At 34.8% G+C, this 21,805-nt stretch overlaps 1 protein-coding gene across 7 annotated transcripts in view; it reads left to right on the forward strand.

Annotated features, from left to right (window-relative positions):
- Positions 1-21,805, forward strand: part of LOC100740523 (neurotrimin) — a 301,483-nt gene that overhangs the window by 233,289 nt on the left and 46,389 nt on the right. For 6 of the 7 annotated variants that reach the window (XM_024364564.2, XM_024364563.2, XM_012394845.2 and 3 more), the window contains exon 2: positions 304-396. The exons of the other annotated variant lie outside the window; for it this stretch is intronic. In XM_024364564.2, the coding sequence (XP_024220332.1) occupies positions 304-396 (93 nt within the window). The remainder of the gene's footprint in view (positions 1-303; positions 397-21,805) is intronic. 7 annotated transcript variants of the gene reach the window in all.

A 21,805-nucleotide genomic window follows, 5' to 3' on the forward strand; every position in this document is an offset into this window, starting at 1 on the left:
TCGTTGATAGTCTGAAATGATTATTATGACTATTGTAATTGTGGTGTTCGTAAATTTTTTATTCATGGTTCTGAGCTTTCATTGAAAATATTGGTCTGCTTCATTAGAGACTCTTCATCGAGATAAGGATTCATTTAAATCGTCAAAGGAATTTCGACTGAAAATCTTCGGTAGAGATAAGAAAAATGAGAGAAAGCTCCGACCCATCGGAAACATTCCTTTATCCTCAAGAGCACCTAATTTACCGTTATGATTAATCGTGATCCGATCTTTAACGTTCCTGTTCCATTGTGCCTTTTTCAGGACGGCAATCGAGGAATCTGGAAATATTGGGGCAAATATCGGGTCACCATCACGGCACGCAGTATGCATCGATATCGGACAATTACAAGAACAGTAAGTAATTACTAGAAAATTGTTCAATAATTCATAAAGATTTAGAAAAAAATGAGATGTGATAATTCGACTGGTATCGGATCTTTTATTTTTACAATTACTGGAAACATGCGAGTGTTTTTGATAATCTTAGTGTTTTTCTTTTGTCGAGACAGAAACGCAATAAGTAAAAAAAAAAAAAAGTAGTAGAAATTTTCATATAAGAGATCATTTCTTCAAACTGAAATCATTCACCTAACTCTAATATTTCGAATACATTGGAAATCGTGCAAAATCGCAGCGACACTCTTTAAAAACTCAATATTCCTGTTTAAACAAGCAACAAACGTACATGATTTTAGGAGAATGAAAAACAGAGTTTTCGGGTATAGAATTGAAGCTGGCAGTGGTCATTCAGCGCCGACTATAATCCAGCTTGAAATCAGTAGCCGAGAGCCGCGAAATCTCGTGGGATTAGCGTGATAGAGATCGCGTTCTCTCTGTCCGTTTCTCTAATTTTCCATCTCTGTTTCTAGTCGGATGTTGAAAATCAGCCGTTGAGCTTGGTGAACGTTCGCGAGGACGGTAACATTATTGTTGTTGCTGTTGTTCTTTCTGTTAAAAGCCGAAATAAAGTAGGAAACTGCCGTGTTTTCGCATTGCGTTAACGACCGCGTTGCTACACGAGACTAGTCCCAGTGAAATGGACCGTTTCACATGGTATTTTTTTGCCTCGCGAATCTCGATTGTAAAATAACATTTCCCGTGTTAGTTCTTTCCTATCCACGACTTCGGTCTTCCCTCCGCTACCGAATTACCTATGTAGTTTGCAAGAGTTTTCGTTTCCCGTGTTTCGGGACGACTGTTTCTAATTGCTTTGCTAGACGCAATCCCGGTGAAAAATACCGTTTGATGACCGAGGTTTCGAGGCTCTAGCCAGTGAAATTTAAACGAAGAAGATTAAAATGATTATTGGCAGACTAGTTGTTAGGATTTGGGACAAAATTGTCGCGTCAAATATGCTTTTTGTATATTCTTGCGAGACGGGGAAAGCAACTTGTAAGCATTTGGAATGTTTGAAAATCTTGCAAATACTCGAATGCCATAATTTTACTTCCGCTATTGTTATTATGTAACATAGAAAAGTATAATTGCGATACTAATACTATTCTAAATGCGATAGTTTTAATAAATTGTTGTTTTCCGTAAAATAGAGTTCTGAATTTATTATCTTTAAGTGAAGTCATAAAAATGTATCTTAACAGTAAGTAACTTCATAATCATGAAATTAAAAGGATGTTAGTTTTGGAATATGATATTCCTGCTCAATTCCGAAAGTTTCGATTTGCATTAATATGGTTTCCACTTCGCCAATATACAGGATTAATTTCTCGGAAACATTCATCTAATTTAAATATCCTACTTTTATATTTTTAAAAAGGTTCATCCCTTTTATAGGGTAACTTCTCAAATTATTCTGAAGAATTTGCGAAGTATTAAAATATAGTATTATATTATAATACTTGTGAATGTAATTTATATACTATAAACTATAAATAATCAATATATATACTTGGCTATACACGCGTAATAAGTACACAATGGAACCGATAAACAGTAATATTAAATTATTCCTGGTAATTGGAGATTCTAGCGTTACCTGTTGCTCGTCATCGAACTTTTTATGTAATTCTCTCCGTAAACAGTAATATCGTATTTCCTACACTTCGATACTAAACCCGATGTTCAATAAATTCAATCTTTAGTTATAAGTCCAGGTTATACAAACCTGATAATTAAATTGACAATATAACTCTATACTCGCGTTAGAAAAGTCGTAGCAATCGAAGTTCCTACGAGAAAACTCAATTTTTTAACGTTTTATAAATTGCTATCAATTATCGGTTCCCGTAATTTCATTGTTGATGTATTGACTCGAGTAATGTATTATCGAGTGTGCAGGCGTCATTATAAAGTTTATGATTTATAAACAGTATTTTTTTTATGGCCAGACAAGATAGAAAACCTTAACGTGTTAGGCTTGTGCAAATATTTGTGCGCATTGTGCAAAGAGCTGCGGGAATTACCCGAAATCCCAATATCCTGTAATATAGGTCAGAATTTATTGCGGTTAAATCCCGTAATCAAGGCCTATAATTTGCACGCACGCCGAAAATTTTAATTTACGCGTTGAGTTCGTTCCCGTTTTGTATGTATAAACTGCTTTCGCAGAATAATCGACAATTCCATTGCGTACGTATTCGCAATTTTCGTTATCGAAGGTATTCATTTGTAACATATTTCTCAATTTTTTTCATTAATTTGAACGTTTATTAAAGTCGGCTAAATTATGCCATAGAAGCATATATCACAATTTTCAATTTATTTCAAATAATAAGATTACTATACATATGTATATTAATTTGAAAAACTAACAGACGAACCTTTACGTTTTCTTTTTTCGGATAACTAAATTACCATCGTTCTAAACCACATTACTATTATTGTTGCTCGATCTCACCCCGCAGGAATTAAAAACGAACTGAAAATTAACACGAGACTCGAATGCAGACGACATTATCAATCTGTTAAATTTACTGCTGAAAGAAAGATAATAGAGAGGAATACCTTTGTGTCTCAGATATCGACAAACAAAGGAGCATGCAGCTAATGCATGCAAATATCCAAAAAATGTATCAATACCGGTGATATCGTAGATAACGAATAACAAGGGTGGAGGAGGAATTTCGTTCGGCTTACATGTCACGAATGATATACTTTACCTTCGATATCAAGGATTGTCGTCGTGGTACGAGAGTATTTCGTCCAATTTTTCTGCGATTATCGATGGATGACTACCACGAGAATGTTTACGACGGGATATTGAAATGAACGTTGCCTTTCATACCTTATCGGATATATCGCGATATATCTGGAATTTTGATACGGTTGTGCAGCCTGCTGATTCGATAGTAGTCTGTTACAAAAACTGTGTAACTGATATTTTAAACAAATTCTGTGATACGATCGGAGAAGTAGGAACATAGAGGATCCGAATTCTTGAAAGAGGAAGGAATCATGATTGTGATAGAAGCAATTTGATTTTTATAGTTTTCTTTAATTGACTGCTTACAGTACTATAAACCATTGTAACTGGCTATCAAAGGCTCAATTAAAATCGCTAGTAAAGTTTTAACATTTTCACAGGTGATCGATTACATTCAGTACAGTACATCATTGTAGATGCAAATCACTATAAATAAATACAGTGATTCTTTATCATTACCATTAATCTTTTATACTTTACTAGCTCTGATCTCTGGTCGCTGCTACGTACATCGACATTTACAATATAAACATTGTTTCTTGTAATATTTTTACATCTTGATAAAAACTGAAAGAGACAGAGAGAGAGAGTAAGAGTACTACATAAATAAATTTACAAACATTTATAATTTTCCTCTTCTTGAAGAAAAGGAGCCTTAAGTTCCGAAACTTTCAGTAGAAAACATGCTGATTGATCGTATTATAGAAATTTCCGGAATAAATACAATTTTAGATTTTTCAAATTTTAATATCTCTGTATTTTATGTTACCATTTGGTTGAATATTTCTACAAAAGCTGAGTCGGTGCAATTGCGAGCGCTAGTTTTAAAGAAATTTCATCTATGTTTATCTAATTCCGCGTGACTTGTACCAACTTCATACTTTAAAATGATGAGGTAGAATACAGGAGACTGTATTCAGGAAAGGGAACAAGAAAGGTGATTTTCCTTCTCGACAATGCACGGCGTCCTGTCACAAAGGTTACAAAGGGAGCAATTTTTAATCTTGGTTAGGAAGTCTTGCCACACCCGACGTATTCTCTGGAGTTGACTTCAAATAATTTTTACTTATTCCGTCCTTTCCAACGTCACTTACATGTATAACACGTATTTTAGAACGTATTTTAAACTTTCACGTGGATATTGCGTAGATGAAATTTTTACTAAAATTCTTCAAGTTATCCTTTAGGAAGTAAAAATTAATATTAAAGTGTGATCTAATGAGAGAATTTTATTACAATCCTGCATGAAATAGCTCAAAGTGACTTTTGTGTTACATAATCTGTCACAAAGCATTGTTCCTCTTTCTCTTTCTTAAAAAATGCAGTTGGATTAAATCTATATAATTTATCCTATACTAATTCTGAAAATGACAGAAATATCGGGTCTTGCTTTCAGGGAGAGAGAAAGAGAGAGAGGGAGAGTTTCAGCACTCGTTATCCACAAAACTATCTTTTGTGATTGATAAACATAGAACGAAGTACGATATTGTTCAAAGAATACCATGCATCACCGTAATAGGACAGTGAATGTGTTAAAAAAATGTTTCCATTACAATTTTCATTGCAATTTTCCCTCTACCTGTACCATAATTCTTTCTTTCATTTCATCCCTTATGCCAAGGATCCTATGTTCAAATACCGGCGGAAATATTCGGAAATGTCCCGGGGCCCGTCAGTAATCGTTACGAATTCGAAGAAAGAACCGCAGTTTGAAACAAACAGCGCCGTCAATCATAGTTCCCTACGAAGGCGTGCTCATTTTTCTTCGATTCCTTCTTCCTTTTCCTCGAGAAGAAAAGTTCCTCTGGTTCGCGCTGTTCCTCCACGCTCCATTATTCCGGCCGCATTTTCCTCCGTCCCTCTGCTGGTACGCGGCAAAGGGAACATCTTTCTTTCGTTCTTTCTATTTCCAGGTTTTTCCCGTCGTGAAGCAGCAACGACTAATCAACGGCATTGCTGCACGAGAAATCCCACGATATGACCAATTTCGTTGCTTGGGAGCGTAGAGGGGTTCATATATTCCGTGTTAAGCCGACATTTTCTACCCTCCTGCTTTTCTGATAATGGGCTCTGGCTTGATTCCGCTCTGAATTCCGCGGATACCATTGCTCCACTGTTAGTTACCCGCGACCTCGAACCTCTCACGATTGCCAACACCCCCCGTACGTTTAATGATTTTATTACGACCTCATGTTGTGGAATCCCCTCGCACGATCCGCTGTATGATAATTGAATTGTTACGTCAGCTTCTTCCAACCTTATTCCTTAACACGCTGTGTTATTGAGACGTGCACTGGCTTGTAGAGGTATTGGAGTACACGCCATAGAAAATTTTTATGAATATGCTATGTGGAAAATGTTGTGGAAATCTTTGTTTGAAGAGCAATATTTTTTTCTAAATTCAATGTCTGGCATCGATAGTCTGGTAAATATTGTTTCTAGTTGAATACTAACCTTCGCTGGTTTATATATATAATATATATATAATATATAATATATCAAAATATTTATGTATATAGATTTTAATCTTCTTCCCTTTTCCTCCCTATTTAACATTTAACAAATGGTTGCATACAAAGTAGAAAGTATTGATAGGTACTGCTCTCAAACGGCGAAAATTGAAACGCAGTTATTTGCAAATTAGTGTGTGTCGTACTGGTAAGCAGTGAAAAATATTTATCACGAAGAACAAAGGATCTTGTTTCAGGCGGTGATAATAAAAGGTCAAATATTATAATTAAATTGCAAAAACGAAGGTTCGATTGCGGCGCATATTTTATGCGGTGTATTGATCGAACGCGTAACCCAGATTCCCAACGAGAAAGCGGAAACTTTTATGGAATTGAATTTTCGAAAAAAAAAAATTACAATTAATCCGCGTCAACGGCGCGGCGGAACTCAATTGTACGCTTGCTAGACTTTTAATTAGCACCACGAAAGTACTGAATAATAAAATTTTTGCGGCTCGTTTCCATCCTAATCAGGCGAATTACCTTTATTTTTCCAATAGATTAGCGTAATTACGATCTAAACCAAATATCACGTAGCGGTGTTCACATTTCTAATTTGTGTGTGTTCTAATTTCTCTCAGTGAAAGAATTTATCGCCCATTATCGTTTTTAAATTAGAAATTTCCATAATACTGACTTTATATTATATTATTCTTTTGTTTCTAAATTAATCTTTGCAATACATGGCTTGTATTATACTATTTCGAAAGAATATTCTTGATTGTACTCAATCAAGATTCTGATTACTTGGACAAGCATAAACTGTTTTTCAGGCGGCGCGCGTGACTATCGAAAAAATTCTAATTAACCCTTGTCAACATCACAACCCGATTATACATGTATCTGTTAATTAATAGTCAGCAGTGTTGCAGAGGGATGAATAATGCAATACTTACGACCCGTTAGCGTGTTAATCAACCAACCGTCTGCCGGATATGGTACCAACCGATATGGAAACATTACATGCTTAGATAAGCTTCGAAGTTGACATTATTTGATGAGTTATTCCCTACCCCAACTGTAACATGACCGTGAACCGGAGTCACATCTCGAATTGGAGTTCGAGGTTCAAGTCATGTGGTTACTTTAGACTTTAGAACGATTTATTAATTATAAAATTTCATTTTTTGGGTCGAATTATCGTTTTGTTAAACTCGAAGCAGTTAAAGTAGCATTTCGTTATATAAGATTTTAAAGTTGGCGACGAAACAAGGTAATTCGTAAATTATTTAGTAACAGTGGATAATAAAAGAAACAAATGTACAATACGATAACACTGATCGCACAACAACATATTGCCTTTTTTAGAATCTGCAAACGAATGAAACAATAGTTCTTGCTGTAACTTATCACTTTCTGACAAGGTTCTTCTTGGACATAGTAAATTTGTAAACTATCTACAGAGTCAATTTAGTTCAAAAACGCAGAATGTCTTCCAACGTATAAACAGCATATAAATCTATTTAATTCTTGCATGATTACATTCTTTGTTGTTTTACATTATCCCAAATGTTTTACATTTGTTGCACATATTCGTTAAAAACAAATTTCAATATTTACACTAAATTTGCTTACTTTTTGCGAAAAAGAAATTCGAAATATTTGAACAAGTATTGAAATAAAACTGATTTATGTTTGTACATAATACGACAAAACATTTTACTTCTGTTAACAAGCCGAAAAGAGAACTCAACAAATCTTTCTTTTATTTGTATATAGGCCGATGTATTTTTAGCCGCTTTAGAAAACATTGCGCGGCCAGAAGTGTGCATACCTGAAACGCGGCTGCTTTTGTTCCAACAAAAGCTTTTCAAGTACTTTCACGCCACTTGTAGCAGCAGAATGAACACCAAAACGTTTGACCATGCGCTCTGTTGTAAAGGTAAAAACACCATCTTCACAATGGAGCTGTGATATGTAGTTACCATTATACATATTCATTTAATAATATTATATATTTTTTAGTTAAACGTTAATATATTTTTAATTAAAATATACAAAATACAGTTATTGAGATAAAAACGTAATATTCAGTATTTTTCTTCAATGATACGTTTCCTAATTGCAACTTCTATTTATAAATTAGTGTTTAAAGTATTATCTTAATTTAGTACCGTAAGAATATAATATTATGAATGTACTGTTTATTTGCTTAAGAAGGTCGTCCTTTCTTTTTTACATTCTAGCATGTCCCAAATTTTTGAATGGAAATGTACACTACATTCTTTATAAATGATACAAAGATAAATATGAAGTTAATATCAGAAAATATTTTACTTAAATGAAATTCAAAATGGAGCACGATATTTTCCACGATCCTCTAATAGATAAAAATACAATCTCGCATTGTTTAATTTGTTAAGTAACTAATGTTAGACAGTTCCAATCACAATTACTGATAACCGATCAGTCATTAACAATTGCTCTTGGAACTTGGACGAATCAATAGGTCACATCGAAAAACCAATATCCCTTCCAAAAATTGTGCCGCGGTTGTCGATAACCAATCGACGAATCGCGCGCTTCTGTATCGTCCGGAGTGGTTTACGTATTTCCGGGTGGCAAAATAAATAAAATGGGAGCGCAAACAGCGCGCGATAAATCGGGCTCCAACTACGATTGATACTTTATAGACGTGTCAGTTGTGAATATTCGCGCGCCATTTCGAAATTCTCCATGTTAGCCGACAAATGAGTCATTCGGAAGTTATGTTGCTAACGAAATGACGATGGCGAGTACAAACATCAGTTTCTCAAATTCATCTTGAAATTTGCGTAAACCATCTCCTTGTGATAAATAAATTTATAAAAATGTCACTTGTTTTCTGAGATATTGACGGACGATTATGCGCCTGCAGCGACTTAACGAAGGTATTTAAACACTTATTGAAGTTTCAAGACTTCGTTTATATTGGTCAAATGTGAGATCAGTTTGAGAATGTATATAAAAATTACAAAAAGTTTCTGCAAATATATTCATATATTTAGTGAAAAATTAATATACAGCATAAATAGCCAACTTAAACATACATATAACAAATATTAATCCAGCAGAAAATATTGAGGTTTATTAATATGATGAGCAATTGGCTGTTTAAATACTTTGAGATCTCTGTGAAATATGTACTTGTACCAAATATCTGGTAGTTTCTATATACATTTTCAGAGTTGTTTTCAACTTTACTAATACAATCATGATAGTCAAGTCTCATAACGATATTAACGAGATTTCACAATGTTTCGTGTACCACATGTAATATATTCATAAAAGGTGTCTGTTAACGTTGATCCATTATACGTGCCATCGTACAGCGCAATCAAAGATGAAGGAAGTGCGTGATAAGGAGATAAGGGACAGAATTAGTCGAAGTGGCGGCGGAGACTATGCTTGAATCTTCAAGTAACCAACACGATCGCGGTAAGTCGCGTTTCGGAGACGAAGTGGCTGGGCGTCGCCATGAATATGAATGAGCCTTTCGGGTGATATTCCAAAGCGCGAAATAAAATAATTTCCACCTTTGCCGGCGCACTTTCCCGTTTCACGTTTTTCCCAAAGCACGTGAGATTAACGGGATACGTAGGAATCCGAATGGAAATAGCTGGAGGGAGAGCAAGGATGTATCTGATGCTAAAATATTTTTTTTTTATTATTGGAAATTGTTGTTCCTCGACAAACATCAATTGGCAAATTCATAAAATAAGAACGATCCTTATTCGTGTTTAATTTTGAAAGATCGGTAGTTCCATTTAATAAAGTAATAGCGTGATTTTTTTTTAAGTACATGGGAAAGATATTGTAGTGATAATTCAATGCGAAAGTAAATTATTCAATATTCTGCTTATTTTTGAATTAATTTCCACATCAGATAAGATGAAATATTACGTAACCAAATTGGCTGTTCTAAAATTCTATTGAAGCAGAATTAATCTCTTGACTTAACGATGTAGATTATTTATGTAGTAAATGTACAAGAAATGTATTTAATTGACTATGGTAAACATCTCGTGCAAGTATATATCATATGTAGTATCGTCTAAGTTTTTAGATATCGTTTACATTTAGTATGTACTGCTCTTCGAAAATTGTTCAGATCAGCCTAAATTGAATTTGATCCGGGTTAGATTAGTTAGACAAGATTGGTAAGTTACGTCAGTTTGACATGGGTTGGGCTGGTTAGATAACTTTTGATCACTTACACCGGTAAAGTATATTACATCTACTAAATGGTTTAAAACTGACTAGGTCAATTAACATACCTAGAGTTTAAATTACATTTTCATCTATGTATATTTTCATCTAGTTACATAGTTTACAAACATCTTGAAATTATCATTACATTAAATTATTTATTAAACAAAATTAGTTCATCGATAAAATATATAAAAGGTGAAAGAGTGCGCGAATTCAGCATTAACGGAAGAAATTTAGATCCTATTGCAACAATGGATTAGCATAATTTTAGTATTTAATGCTTCTTGCACGATGTACCGACGCTATTTATTATCTTGAGAAGAATAGAAATTTTATGCATTTTTGTACTGGTAGTAACAAAGCAAGAAAAATGGAATGTCATATTACAATAAAATATAGTGCTCAAAATAACTAGAGGATTTTCTATGTTAAGTCAATTTTTATATCTACTTCTTATATCTGTAAGTATATTATATACTTTTACTTTTTACGTTACAAAGCAAAATGATTCAAAATCTTTAACACAGATTTTAACATTTATCCTAAATTAAGACTAACCATTTTTCATAATTTCCACACAAAATTACTTAAAGATAATAACACAAATCATCGTCCAAATCGTCCAATACCTTATTTAAAAAGATCCATTCCTACCACGAGAGGTAGCACATTATTTATTCGTGGCCGTGGAAGAATCTGTGGGATAGATACGGTCTCGTTGAATGGCGGGGAATTTGTGGGAATGACAGTTGGTAGGGAACGTTGAATAGTTAGTAAACGTTAAGTACAGAGCGGTGTATCGGCGCGCAGAGTACGTACGTATCGGATTCTACGTTTCGAAGCTCTGCCCCTCAATCTCCTCTGGATATCACATTTAAATGGCACTTATTTACTAGCTGGCTAAAGTGACAAGTCCTGTTACTCCTGCGGTGAAGAACACGCCGTTCTCGTTTCCTTTAGCCTCGCTCTAAAGCTTCACTTTCTGCCGCTATTATCCCCTGTTCGCTCTTCCCGATGAGTTTCCGTTTCCCTATGGCTGTTCCACTTACAAATCGCGGTCGGCCCAGGGAAATTGAATTAGACTTAACGCTCATAATTGTCCGTCGATGGCCTTTCCTTCGCTTAACCTAATGGTTTCTATTTTTAAATTTCTATGAGCCTTTCTCTCAATACAGGATAATTATAACAGAAATAACAATTTCCTTTGGTAATTAATGATAAATGGATGATAAATTATCGTGAATGGCAGATATTAGCGAGAAGGATTAAACTCCTTTGTAGACGATGCTCTGGATGAGATTGAAGCAACATGTAAAGGTTCAAAGAAGGTTTAGAGAACAGTAAGGAATATTCATTAATGATATGTCAAGTCTTCAAAAAATAGTATTAAAATTGGTTCCTACAAAATTTAAATAATTAATACTGATTAATTTGTAACAAGAACTTACATATTCATACCACTAAAATTATTTTCCCACTGAAAGATTCAAATCCCCCTCTCGTCAAATATCTACTATCAATCTTTCGAGCCCTAATACAATACTACATAATTTGTCGCATAAGCAATAAATAAATTCTACTGTATGGGGAAAAATATTTAAAGAATTCACTTAGAGTTTCCACAGAATAATAATAAAATTCATTCGTAAAATATATATAGACAGACCAGAGCAATTCGTCGTTGTTGTCAGCCATTCGGTGTCAGCGGTTTAAAGGGATGGCCGATATACACCGCAAAACATCCCCCATCGGTGAGCCACACGGACTGTCTCTAGAACGCTTTTAGAAATAATGAGGACCGGTCCTCTCTTTCTTCCACTTTCTTTTCCTCTCCCCTATTCTCTTTTTATCTGGCCTCCCTCGCTTCGTTGGGCTTTCATTTATTGCCTGATTTATCGCTGGCCGTGCCGCGCTGCGAATATATTTTATCTCCGTCGAATTTGATCCTGAAATACGGCGACGCGGCCAGAAATAGTCGAGACTTCGCCCTCCAACGACGTAGATTTATGCAAAGATCCTTAAACCCGCTACGTTCGCGAAGAATTATCAATATGCAATTAGCATTGGACCTCTTATCGCGTTGATTTTAATGAACTTCCGGTTCATTTGCTTCGCAGACTGACTTTACGATGCGTATCAGGGAGAAGTTTTGCCTTGGCGAAAACGAGGAACGACGCTAACGAACAAGCTAAGATCACTGAACTACACATTGTTCTTAAGTTGAAATCGTTCCTTGTGCTAAGGTAAAATTCGGACAAGAATTATTTTAAGGAAATTCTTTCAGGGTATTTGGGAGGAAAAGAATATTTCTGGTTGAAACTTTCAATGAATCGGATTACACCAATTTGGATGTACAAATTTCTGGATATCTGGCGGAATAAGACTCCTCACTGTTGCATCACTTGATTAAAAATCGTAGGAACATAGGTATACATTTGATTCTTAAATTAGTAAATGTTTTCGCAGTTCGCTATTAATTTGCAAACTTTATTTGAACTAGTAGAGCTGAACTTCTTTTATCGTCAAACTTACTGTCGTGCTACATATGATATTCTTCTTGCAAGATTACACTAATAATGTAACTTCAATGGTCCAAGAACATCCGTAATGGTTTCATTGAAGTTCATGAAACGCAAGTTCATTGATTCTACCCCACTACTTACGATGTTCTTCGTATAGATTCAAATTCGGATTAGCGGATTCAATCGGCACGAATATTCACTTAATCATTCCCTAACCACGAATGAACTTTCAATGAATGAACTTTCACATAACTGATATTCTATCGTAATTGAAAATCAACTGATAATATAAGCTAAACTGAACACGTTGTACACGTAAGATGATCAATACACGATTAATGTAAAGTTGGCGTATAACTTTCAACCGAGCCATACTAAGTTGGAACACAGGAAAGTATCTTCGGCGGCGTTGTCATAATCTTTTCGACAGTCTCGACCTTATTCAGGAACATAAAGTGGCAAGTAAGAGGAAGCTCATGACTTTCATAAGCCTTTGTACGTCTTCCCGTATAGAAGCAGTCACGCGTGCGACGTCGCAACTTGTTAAAATTCCATCGTGATTTCGAACTGTTGTTGGTAGCCCATATGACGATAGCTGCTACTGGAAGGAAAACCGAAAGAAACGTTGCCAGCGGGCCGGATAATCTCACGGCACGGATTATTGAGCACGTTCGGCGGCAAGTTCCTTTCCGTTTGCCTCGGATAAACCAATAAACTCTAACTTCATTTAAGGTAAACCCTTACGAGCTTCATGCCCGGTGCTATTCGACTTGCCCCGGTGATTCTGCTCGTTCGAAAATCCTCGTTCCACCCCGTTCAACGAGCCGATTAAAACTTTCTTTCCACTGTAAAGAACTTTTGTATCCATATTCCCGCGAACCTCGAATGTTCCCGACCCCGAACGCTATTATCGACCGCGGTTGCCTTTCGTTCAGCTACTTTCCTATTTATACAACATACTTTCTCCGGCTAACCAGCTGCATTATAAATCTCCAACTACCTAACCACTTTGTGTGTACAGCGTAGAGACGTAGAGGTAGAAACATCTACAAGAAGGGCGGCAAACAAGAACAGAGGGAACTCACGAATGTAATGTCTTTCTTTCGACAATACCTCTGTATAAATAATCGATCTCCGAACGTAGCTTTCGACAGATCGGTAACTAGCTCTCCAAGGTTTTTCTTTAATGCAATCAATTTGATATAAAATCGCGAGCTCGTTTCCGCGATACCGAATCGAGAATTCTCTCTACGCAAGGGGAATGGTATAGGTTGTAAAGTTCGTCATTGCCGATTCAAGAATGTTCTTCGAGGTTCCGTTTGAATATCGTACGCGGGTCTTAACCGTTTTTCGAACGTTCCCTCGTCTACCGAGCACTCAAACGTTTTGGGCAATGGGAGAGCGGAAGAAGTTTCTCAACCGTTCGCTGAGAATTGCGCATAGAACAATCGACAGTGTTATCTCGCGGAAAATCTCGCTCCATCGAAATACTCAGTGAGAATGGTTGATTCGACTGGTAACCTCCTCCTCTCTGGTTACGCGGTTCCAAGAGACAGTTTCCAGGGGCGCTGGCCCGATTCGTCTGCACGGTCTGCAGTTCATTGCTGAGCATGAATAAAACCACTCGGCGAACGGCGCAATTCCACGGATAAAATTTTACAGGATCCTGTAAAACTTTATGTAACAATCGATTGCTAAAAGTTTTCCTTCGGATTCTTTAGTTTCTCTGTGGTTTTTGGGAGGGACATTTAGAAGAAGCGTTAGCCTGGATTCAAGTATTTAGTTCGCTGTTTTCTATCTTATATGTACGTTAGGTTTGCGTATCAGATTTTGCAAGAATTATAAATGGTACGTTAAAAATTCATCTATATAAAAATATACGTATAGTATACTTTATATATTTATATTGTATATTTTGCTTCTCATTTGAAATTCTTCGTATTTTTTTAAATTCCAATCTATCTCCACATTTATTTTTGAAGCATTGAGCCTCTAAAGAATTTTAAACATACATTAATATATGTATTAAATTTTCAATATGTTCATATGTTGTATAATGTTCAATATGTAGATTTATTATCCCGGTCGCTAATCCTTTTCACAATAAAATCACAATGACAAACTCGCGATAACAACGAATAAAAGAATCGAGATAAAACGAAGCCTGAAGTATTTTTCGTAACTAACAGCAAAATAAGATGAATCTGTCTAACGAGTGTGGTAAAGTGCTTCAATCTTTTCAAAATTTCAGCGGAGCGTTGTACGCTCGTGGAATGTCGTAAGGAAGAAAGTTTTCGTACACGAGCGTTACGTAGTCGACGAAAAAGCGACGAAAGAAAGCTTTGCCAATTACGAACTCTGTTTTCTCCCTTTTTTCCTTCAGCCTCGGAATATTCTGACTAACGACCACTGTCTAATAGACACTGATGCTGACAAGAAAAATTGTACAAACAGCCGAACTAGGGATCACTTTTTAGCCAGGAGACTTTTTTGAAGTGCCTGTCGTGGTTTCAGGGAGATGGCCAGGATTGATGAGGTGCACTGAGAAAATATTCTTTTCGTACTCCAAGTGGTAGACAACTTAGCCGTAGACGTTGCATCCTTCAAAGAAACGAGATCTTTAATTTTCTGTAATGACAAAGTGAACGTTCAAAGTGTCTTTAAATGCAGACGCTGAAGAAATCGAATTCAATATATTTCCCGGTAGAATGAAAAGACGTCTTTGAGCAAACGGCGTGCCGTATAATTGATAATAAGTATAAAGGAGTAGCTGTAATTTTCTTTTTCATAATTCGAACGAACGCTTGGTTTTATAGAATGGTCTGTTAACTATCGTCCGGAAAATTTCATTTATTATTCCATGGAAATTCTGTAGTTCTGGGCATTTCGCAACTTTAAATAGTCTTTAATTTTAGTTTGGCAGGTTATGAAATATTTTGTTCTCCCTTTTTTATTCAGGCTTGAATATTCTTTATATAGAATTATTAATAATATTCTTGCTAACTTTCATACAGAAATCCGTTTATTTTCCTTTGATACATTTTCTTTTGTATAATTTAATACCATCTACAGCTGCAGGTATTATTCACATGGGACGTTGGAGAACAATTTCCTTTGAGAAGGAAGACGATATTAATTAAACGTAACATTTACAGTGAAGTAATCAATTAACTGTAAATATTACTTACAAACTTTTATTATTTGTGGCGCAATTATTTCTCTGAATTTTCAGGTCATCGATTTTTAATATTATTTCTCGACGGTCTTGTTGCAGTGTAACTGTATCCATTTTTATTACAAAATGGTGTAATAGTAGTACGAATATAATGAAGAAAATGGGGAAAAAGATACGAAGTTCGACAAGTAGAAAACGAGAGAATTGGGAAACTAAAAATCTCAGGTAGAAAACTAGTAAGGAAATGGGAATATTCGTTCTAGTCCTTCAAGTACTCGGAACTTCAACCAGCGCAATCAGAGATCGTAACAATGACGTATTATATCCCGCATTCCTCATTATTCTCCCTCGAATACGAGAAAGGGAATCTCCTCTACCTTTTACGGTATCCACAATCACGGAGTAAAAGCATATCGAGACAAAGCACGTACATCGATCCACGAATCGATAGCAATATCGTCCTTGTTGCTATGCTTCGAAAATGAACGCGTCGCCACTGCGTCTAGACAAAGATTGTTCGAATTAAATTATTTCAGATATGTCATATTAAAATCGTACATCACAAAATTTAAATAGAATTATTGGAATTATTGGTGTATTAGAAACAAGACTTTTGGGAAAAATTCCAAAAAGTTTCCTGGTGTAGTTATATAATTTTATATTTTTTAAATTTTACTTGAGCAATTTAATGAACTAATAAGATAACAAACACTAAAGAATAATATTAGTAGCGTATTTTAATCTAAATAAATATTAAATACATTATTCGTAAGCAGACGATAATTATTCATGAATTTGTACTTTATACAGCAGTTTCTAAATGTGTTACGTGAGAAATATTCGTTTACATATTATTCCAAGTAAGTTTCCTCATTAACCGCTGCTCGAAGCATTTTACGTCAACATGTTAAACTATAATTTCTAAAAAGTTGACATTTTTTACTGAAAGCGAATCGTTTCTGTAATAACGTGTGTATGTATACATATATATACGCAACGAAGAACATTTCTAACATTTCTTAATATATTTTTCACGATTAATTCAATCAAAACCTAGACAGTTTTCAGACGCTCGATTCCAACAACATTCAGTCATAACAAAACTCAGAGTTCTATCATGAATTATGAATTTTCAGTGACTTCGTGAACGTTCTACTTCTACTTAGTATCGTAATGTAGAAGTTGAAATATACGTAGTCTCAGAAACGAATGAATCATTATGCACTTGGTACATTAAAATGTTCTATCTTTATCCCGGTATCAATGTTATCAAATATTAACGAATCTCCCAATGAGAAAATTCGAAAAGAAAAATAAGAAACAACTCGCTACGTGTAAATATACGTATATGATAATAAACCCAAAAAGATTAATATGAAACCTACAGAGCAACTAATATTATGATAACCAATATTTTGTTATTTATTTATTATATTTTAATTCTAAATCGAATTAAAAAGCAGTTTAAACAATGTCAAACTACTTAACAGCGTATTGAATTTTAAAATTGCTTTCCTTTGAAATACAGAAAGCATGACTTGTCGTATTTCTCTCCAGTGGTTCCATTCATATAATAGTCCATAAAGAAATTAATTGCGAAGATATTTCTGATACAGAAAAACCCATATCCTGCCTGAAAAGATAAAATGTAATTTCACTAGCAGCGAAAGTGTTAGCAGGCTGTTATTAGATCGTGGGCAGCGATTACGCGTCGCTGGCGCAGCTATCGTCGAGCTATTCTACTTATTCCACTGCGCGACATGTCACAGCCGCCATTCGTTGGACGAGCATCGTTCCAAAGCCATAACCGTGGAATATAGCGTGCGTGTATACAGATTTAGCTTAATCACAGTCTGTTAATCAGCTTGATAACAACTTGCAGGAAACGTGCTTACGAATTCTGGTCGCCACAGGCAATTCCCCGGCGTACAATCATTAACGGTATTGTCCGTCGATGGAAGATGTCGTTGCACGCGCGTTAATTATCCTTTTTGGCACGAAACAAGGATTACCAGAGGAGGATATAATGAAGTCTTGGCAAATTCACGTGCCAAAAATATCAAATTCATAGGTGGCTATGTCTAATTAATCCGTCGACTGTTCGAAAGTATTCATCCAGGAATATCTGCGTGGTTGCACGTTTGTCGCGAATTTTCATTCAACCACGTTCTCATTTCAATATAATAATATAATTCCTCCATCCGCTCTGTCACTTTCCTCGTTCTCTGGTCTCGCTGCTTCCTCCTTCGCGAATACGTTGAATACTCGCTTTGCATCGTTAGCGAGCGTATTGCTCGAGTTTTAGCGTGGAATCGACTTCATCCGAGATATTATTAAAAACGACGCGCATTCAAGATTTTCATTAAAGCTGTCATGTTTCATGTTAACAAATAAACGATCGCCAAGTAACGCGGAGTTAGCGGGATTTTGCTTACTCTATATACCTTGTTGCATACGTGTATGGGTGTATAGGTTTTTCTTAGATTTTATATCAAATTCCTTTTGAAATATCGTTCAATTTAGAATCTGAGCTAGTTTATCAGTAAGTATTTGATGGTGATTTTAATTCTAGGATATAAATGATAATCTCAATGTTCTTTTAACACGAACAAAAATTTTCCACCTTTTGCAGGTTTTGTATTTTTATTTAGGATCGAATCGTTGAACTGCTTAAATCGTTCGAGTCGTTCGATTCAATTGTACTCTGCAATCTGTTAAGATTGTATAATAATAAATAATGTTACCACGGTACCACTTCATCATAGCACTTGATAAATTGTTCATTATTTACTATACTTATTATATAATATATATAAGTGAGTGTATCTAATAAAATGTACAAGATTTATATTTTTGAAATTGCACTGCCAGCAACAATTTTGCTAAAAAATAGTGTGAAGCTGGAAGTGCGGCACTTGTCTTAATTAACTTGTTACAAAAGCAGAGTACCGCGTTATTACCGCAATCTTGTAACATTCTTCCTTTTATGTAGTGTACACTAGTGTACGTTATAAAATTGTAACTTTATTATTCAGTTCTGTAGGTAAAGATACTAAGGCATTTAACGACTTCTTTTAGCTAGAGAACGCTGTAATATTCGTGCGTTTAACTAAACTGTAGATTTTTACATTTATATTTATTCGTTATAATATTTAGTAGCTAAAAAGTATTTCTGCCAAGGTACTAACTTCTTTTACTTATGATCACAAAAATTTAAATCTGTATAAATAACCGCAGTCTACTCATAATTAATGGACAAAAGGCAAATCTAGAAAAAAGATTTTACTTTCTTAATAAATCATATTAATGGATAAATACAATTTGATTTCCATCATTTCGAAAATATCGAATGATTACGTGCTTTTACTTACAATTTATTATGGGCTGTAATTTTCATTAAACATTCCGAATTGCGGTTTAGCTTCTTGCTGATATATAATAGCATAGAAATGTTAATAGCAGACTGAGCTCGTCGCTTTTGCATAAACCTTTGTGTCGTTTCAATTTAATATAATGTAGTGACTGATTAAATTAGAAATAATGGAACGTTTATGCCTTTATTATACTCTGTTTTCGTTGCACATGCTAGTGTATTTCACGTACTAACAGTTGAGTATAATTACATAACTTCGACATATTTCCAACGTTTCCTTTAACGTTCCTCCAAGTATCTTCTATTATTGCGGAAAATTGGAACTAATAGAAGGTTGTACTTCGATCAAACCAAAATTACATTCTTGGTTACAAAATCCGAATTTACAGATTTATAAATTGCAAGTCTTATTTAAATGCATTAAGAAATCATACTTATACTTTGATATTCGTGTAAATCACATAACTTTTAATATTAAATGTCTAGTTTCTATGTGTTTACACTGATATTGATGAACACCATCTCGTATAATTCCCTTGATAGTCATTAATCCAACTCAAACAGGTCATCTTCCTAAGTAGTTTGCTCGTAAACTATAGTTCTAAGCTGTAGTTAATAACCAATCCATAACGATAACAGTGTCAGTAATAATTAAGACAAGGGTCTAAAGACCTACCTCCTCTAATATTTAGTGTCTTCTATTGAAAATTTGCATGTATTAAAGATATTTAGTCCAAAATTCCAGAAACGTTTACATCTATCTTTCCATTTTCTTGCATTTTGTGCATTAATATTTATAATCGTTCCAATAATTTCAAAAATTAATGAAACCCTCATATATCATATTAATCTATAAAATACGTATAATTAGTGTAATTAAAACTTAGATTCGGTAGAAATGTTCAATGTTAGAATGCCTCTACTAAATTTAAAGAAATGGAACTTTTATCCTTGTGTCATTTTCCTAGCTATACAAACGTACATATATTTTGGATGAGAAATTATTTCAAACCCTGCTCACAGCCAAATGCACACGTGCGTGAGATTACAAATGAACTTGTTCATCTCGCGAGATTGGAAGAACTCATAGTGTATCCTATATGCGTGAAAACGTATGCACCCCTATATCGGCCGAAAGCAAGCCTACGAAACAGCAATGGCCACATTGATGAATTGAAATATCGATTTGAAGTCTCAATGGTCCTGCATTGTACCAGACAGAACGGAAAACCTGTTGATTTTATGAAGAATACCCTCGAAGGAATAGCAAATTCGATGGTGCTTCATTTTCGTTCATTTGAAAGTTCAGTTTATTATTTAAAAAAGAGGGGAAATCACAGTTGATTGAATTAATAAAACAAAAAGGTACTTTTCATTCAGATTTCAAAATTTTTCTACGCAATTGTGGCGATTGTTCTAATTATTAAAGTTACTTGAAATTGGTTATTGAGAAGTTCTTTCTTCTTAAACTTTAAAGTTCAATGGCTGCTACTTACTTAAAATACTAAAAAGTTCTCATACCTACCAACGGCTCTACCGTATTATACAACTGTTTATTCAGTCAAATATTCATCAGAGTTTATCCAATAGAAATAAACATTTATGAAAAGAAATTGAAAAGTGAAATTTCCTTTGATTTACCAACAAACCGAGCTTAGTTTTAGAGGATTAAAAACGGAAAGATATTTTGGACCTTTGATCTTTGCATTACAGAAATATTTACAATCACGTTTTCATGAATAAATCCATTAAGGAAATTATTGTAAAAATCTTAAAAATAATCTTTGACATTGACTCTTCTAACGAAGTCAGCATCAATCTAACAAGTAGATAATATCAATTCTCGCATTAAGACAGCTTACTTCGAGCTAAAATCGCCTCTGTTTAAATTATAATGATGCCATTTACAAGCTGTGTTATCGCTAAAAGAACATCACAAGCAAGATGAGAATTCGTTACAATTTCCATAAACACCTGTATTACATAAATTAAACGAATTTTTTCGTTTTCTTTTTGGCCTGCATTCGCGTTGCAGGTGTCATAATTAACGCGGTGGACCGCGGTATAATAAAGTATGACAGACATAATTAACGGCGTTCCTCATTTCGTGCTGCCGCATGCTGGTTTGAAAAGAGCTGAAAGTGACCCGTTCTTATCCCTTCTCACTGTTTTTTCCCTTTTTTCCGCCCTTTCCTCTTCTCATCCCGTTCATTCTCGTTTCACTCTGTCTCCCTCGATTTCTCGTTCTCCATGGGTTCTTTGAGGCCATAAATAATTCAGGTACTTGGGACGTCGTAAAGACATTAACGAAGGTAAAAGCTTTTAAGGGCGAACCCCGGTTGTATCCTGAACTCGTTATGCGGCTCTTAAGATAATAACTCGCAATCTCTGCTCACCAGTTCATCGTCCAACGATACACGGTATTTAGGTTCGACTCGATACCATTTGTTCATAATTGATCCCCTTCGTAACGTGATTCGTTTCGTATATGACGAAGTGGAAATCAGTCAATCGTGTAAGATTTTGACAATTGAATTCACACAGTCACGTATTTTAACTTTTAAATGTACTTTTAGTTTCATAATCGATTAAGTTATAAATTTATTATCTGTCGCACGTTTTCACGAGTTGAAATAGTATAATTAAATTTTTATAATAATATACGTAGATTACTATTTTGTAAGAAGTAACATTGGACTGGTTTACATTATCCTGATTATCAATCTTTTGTCGTTAAAATACAGTGCTATGTATTGCTAGTGCTATGTCTACTATATAAGAACGTTTTGCATACTCATTACAAGATATAATTTTATTTTGTACAGATTACAT

The sequence above is a fragment of the Bombus impatiens genome, unplaced genomic scaffold (assembly GCF_000188095.3).
Source record: "Bombus impatiens unplaced genomic scaffold, BIMP_2.2 scf_0102, whole genome shotgun sequence".
NCBI classification, from domain to species: Eukaryota; Metazoa; Arthropoda; class Insecta; order Hymenoptera; family Apidae; genus Bombus; species Bombus impatiens.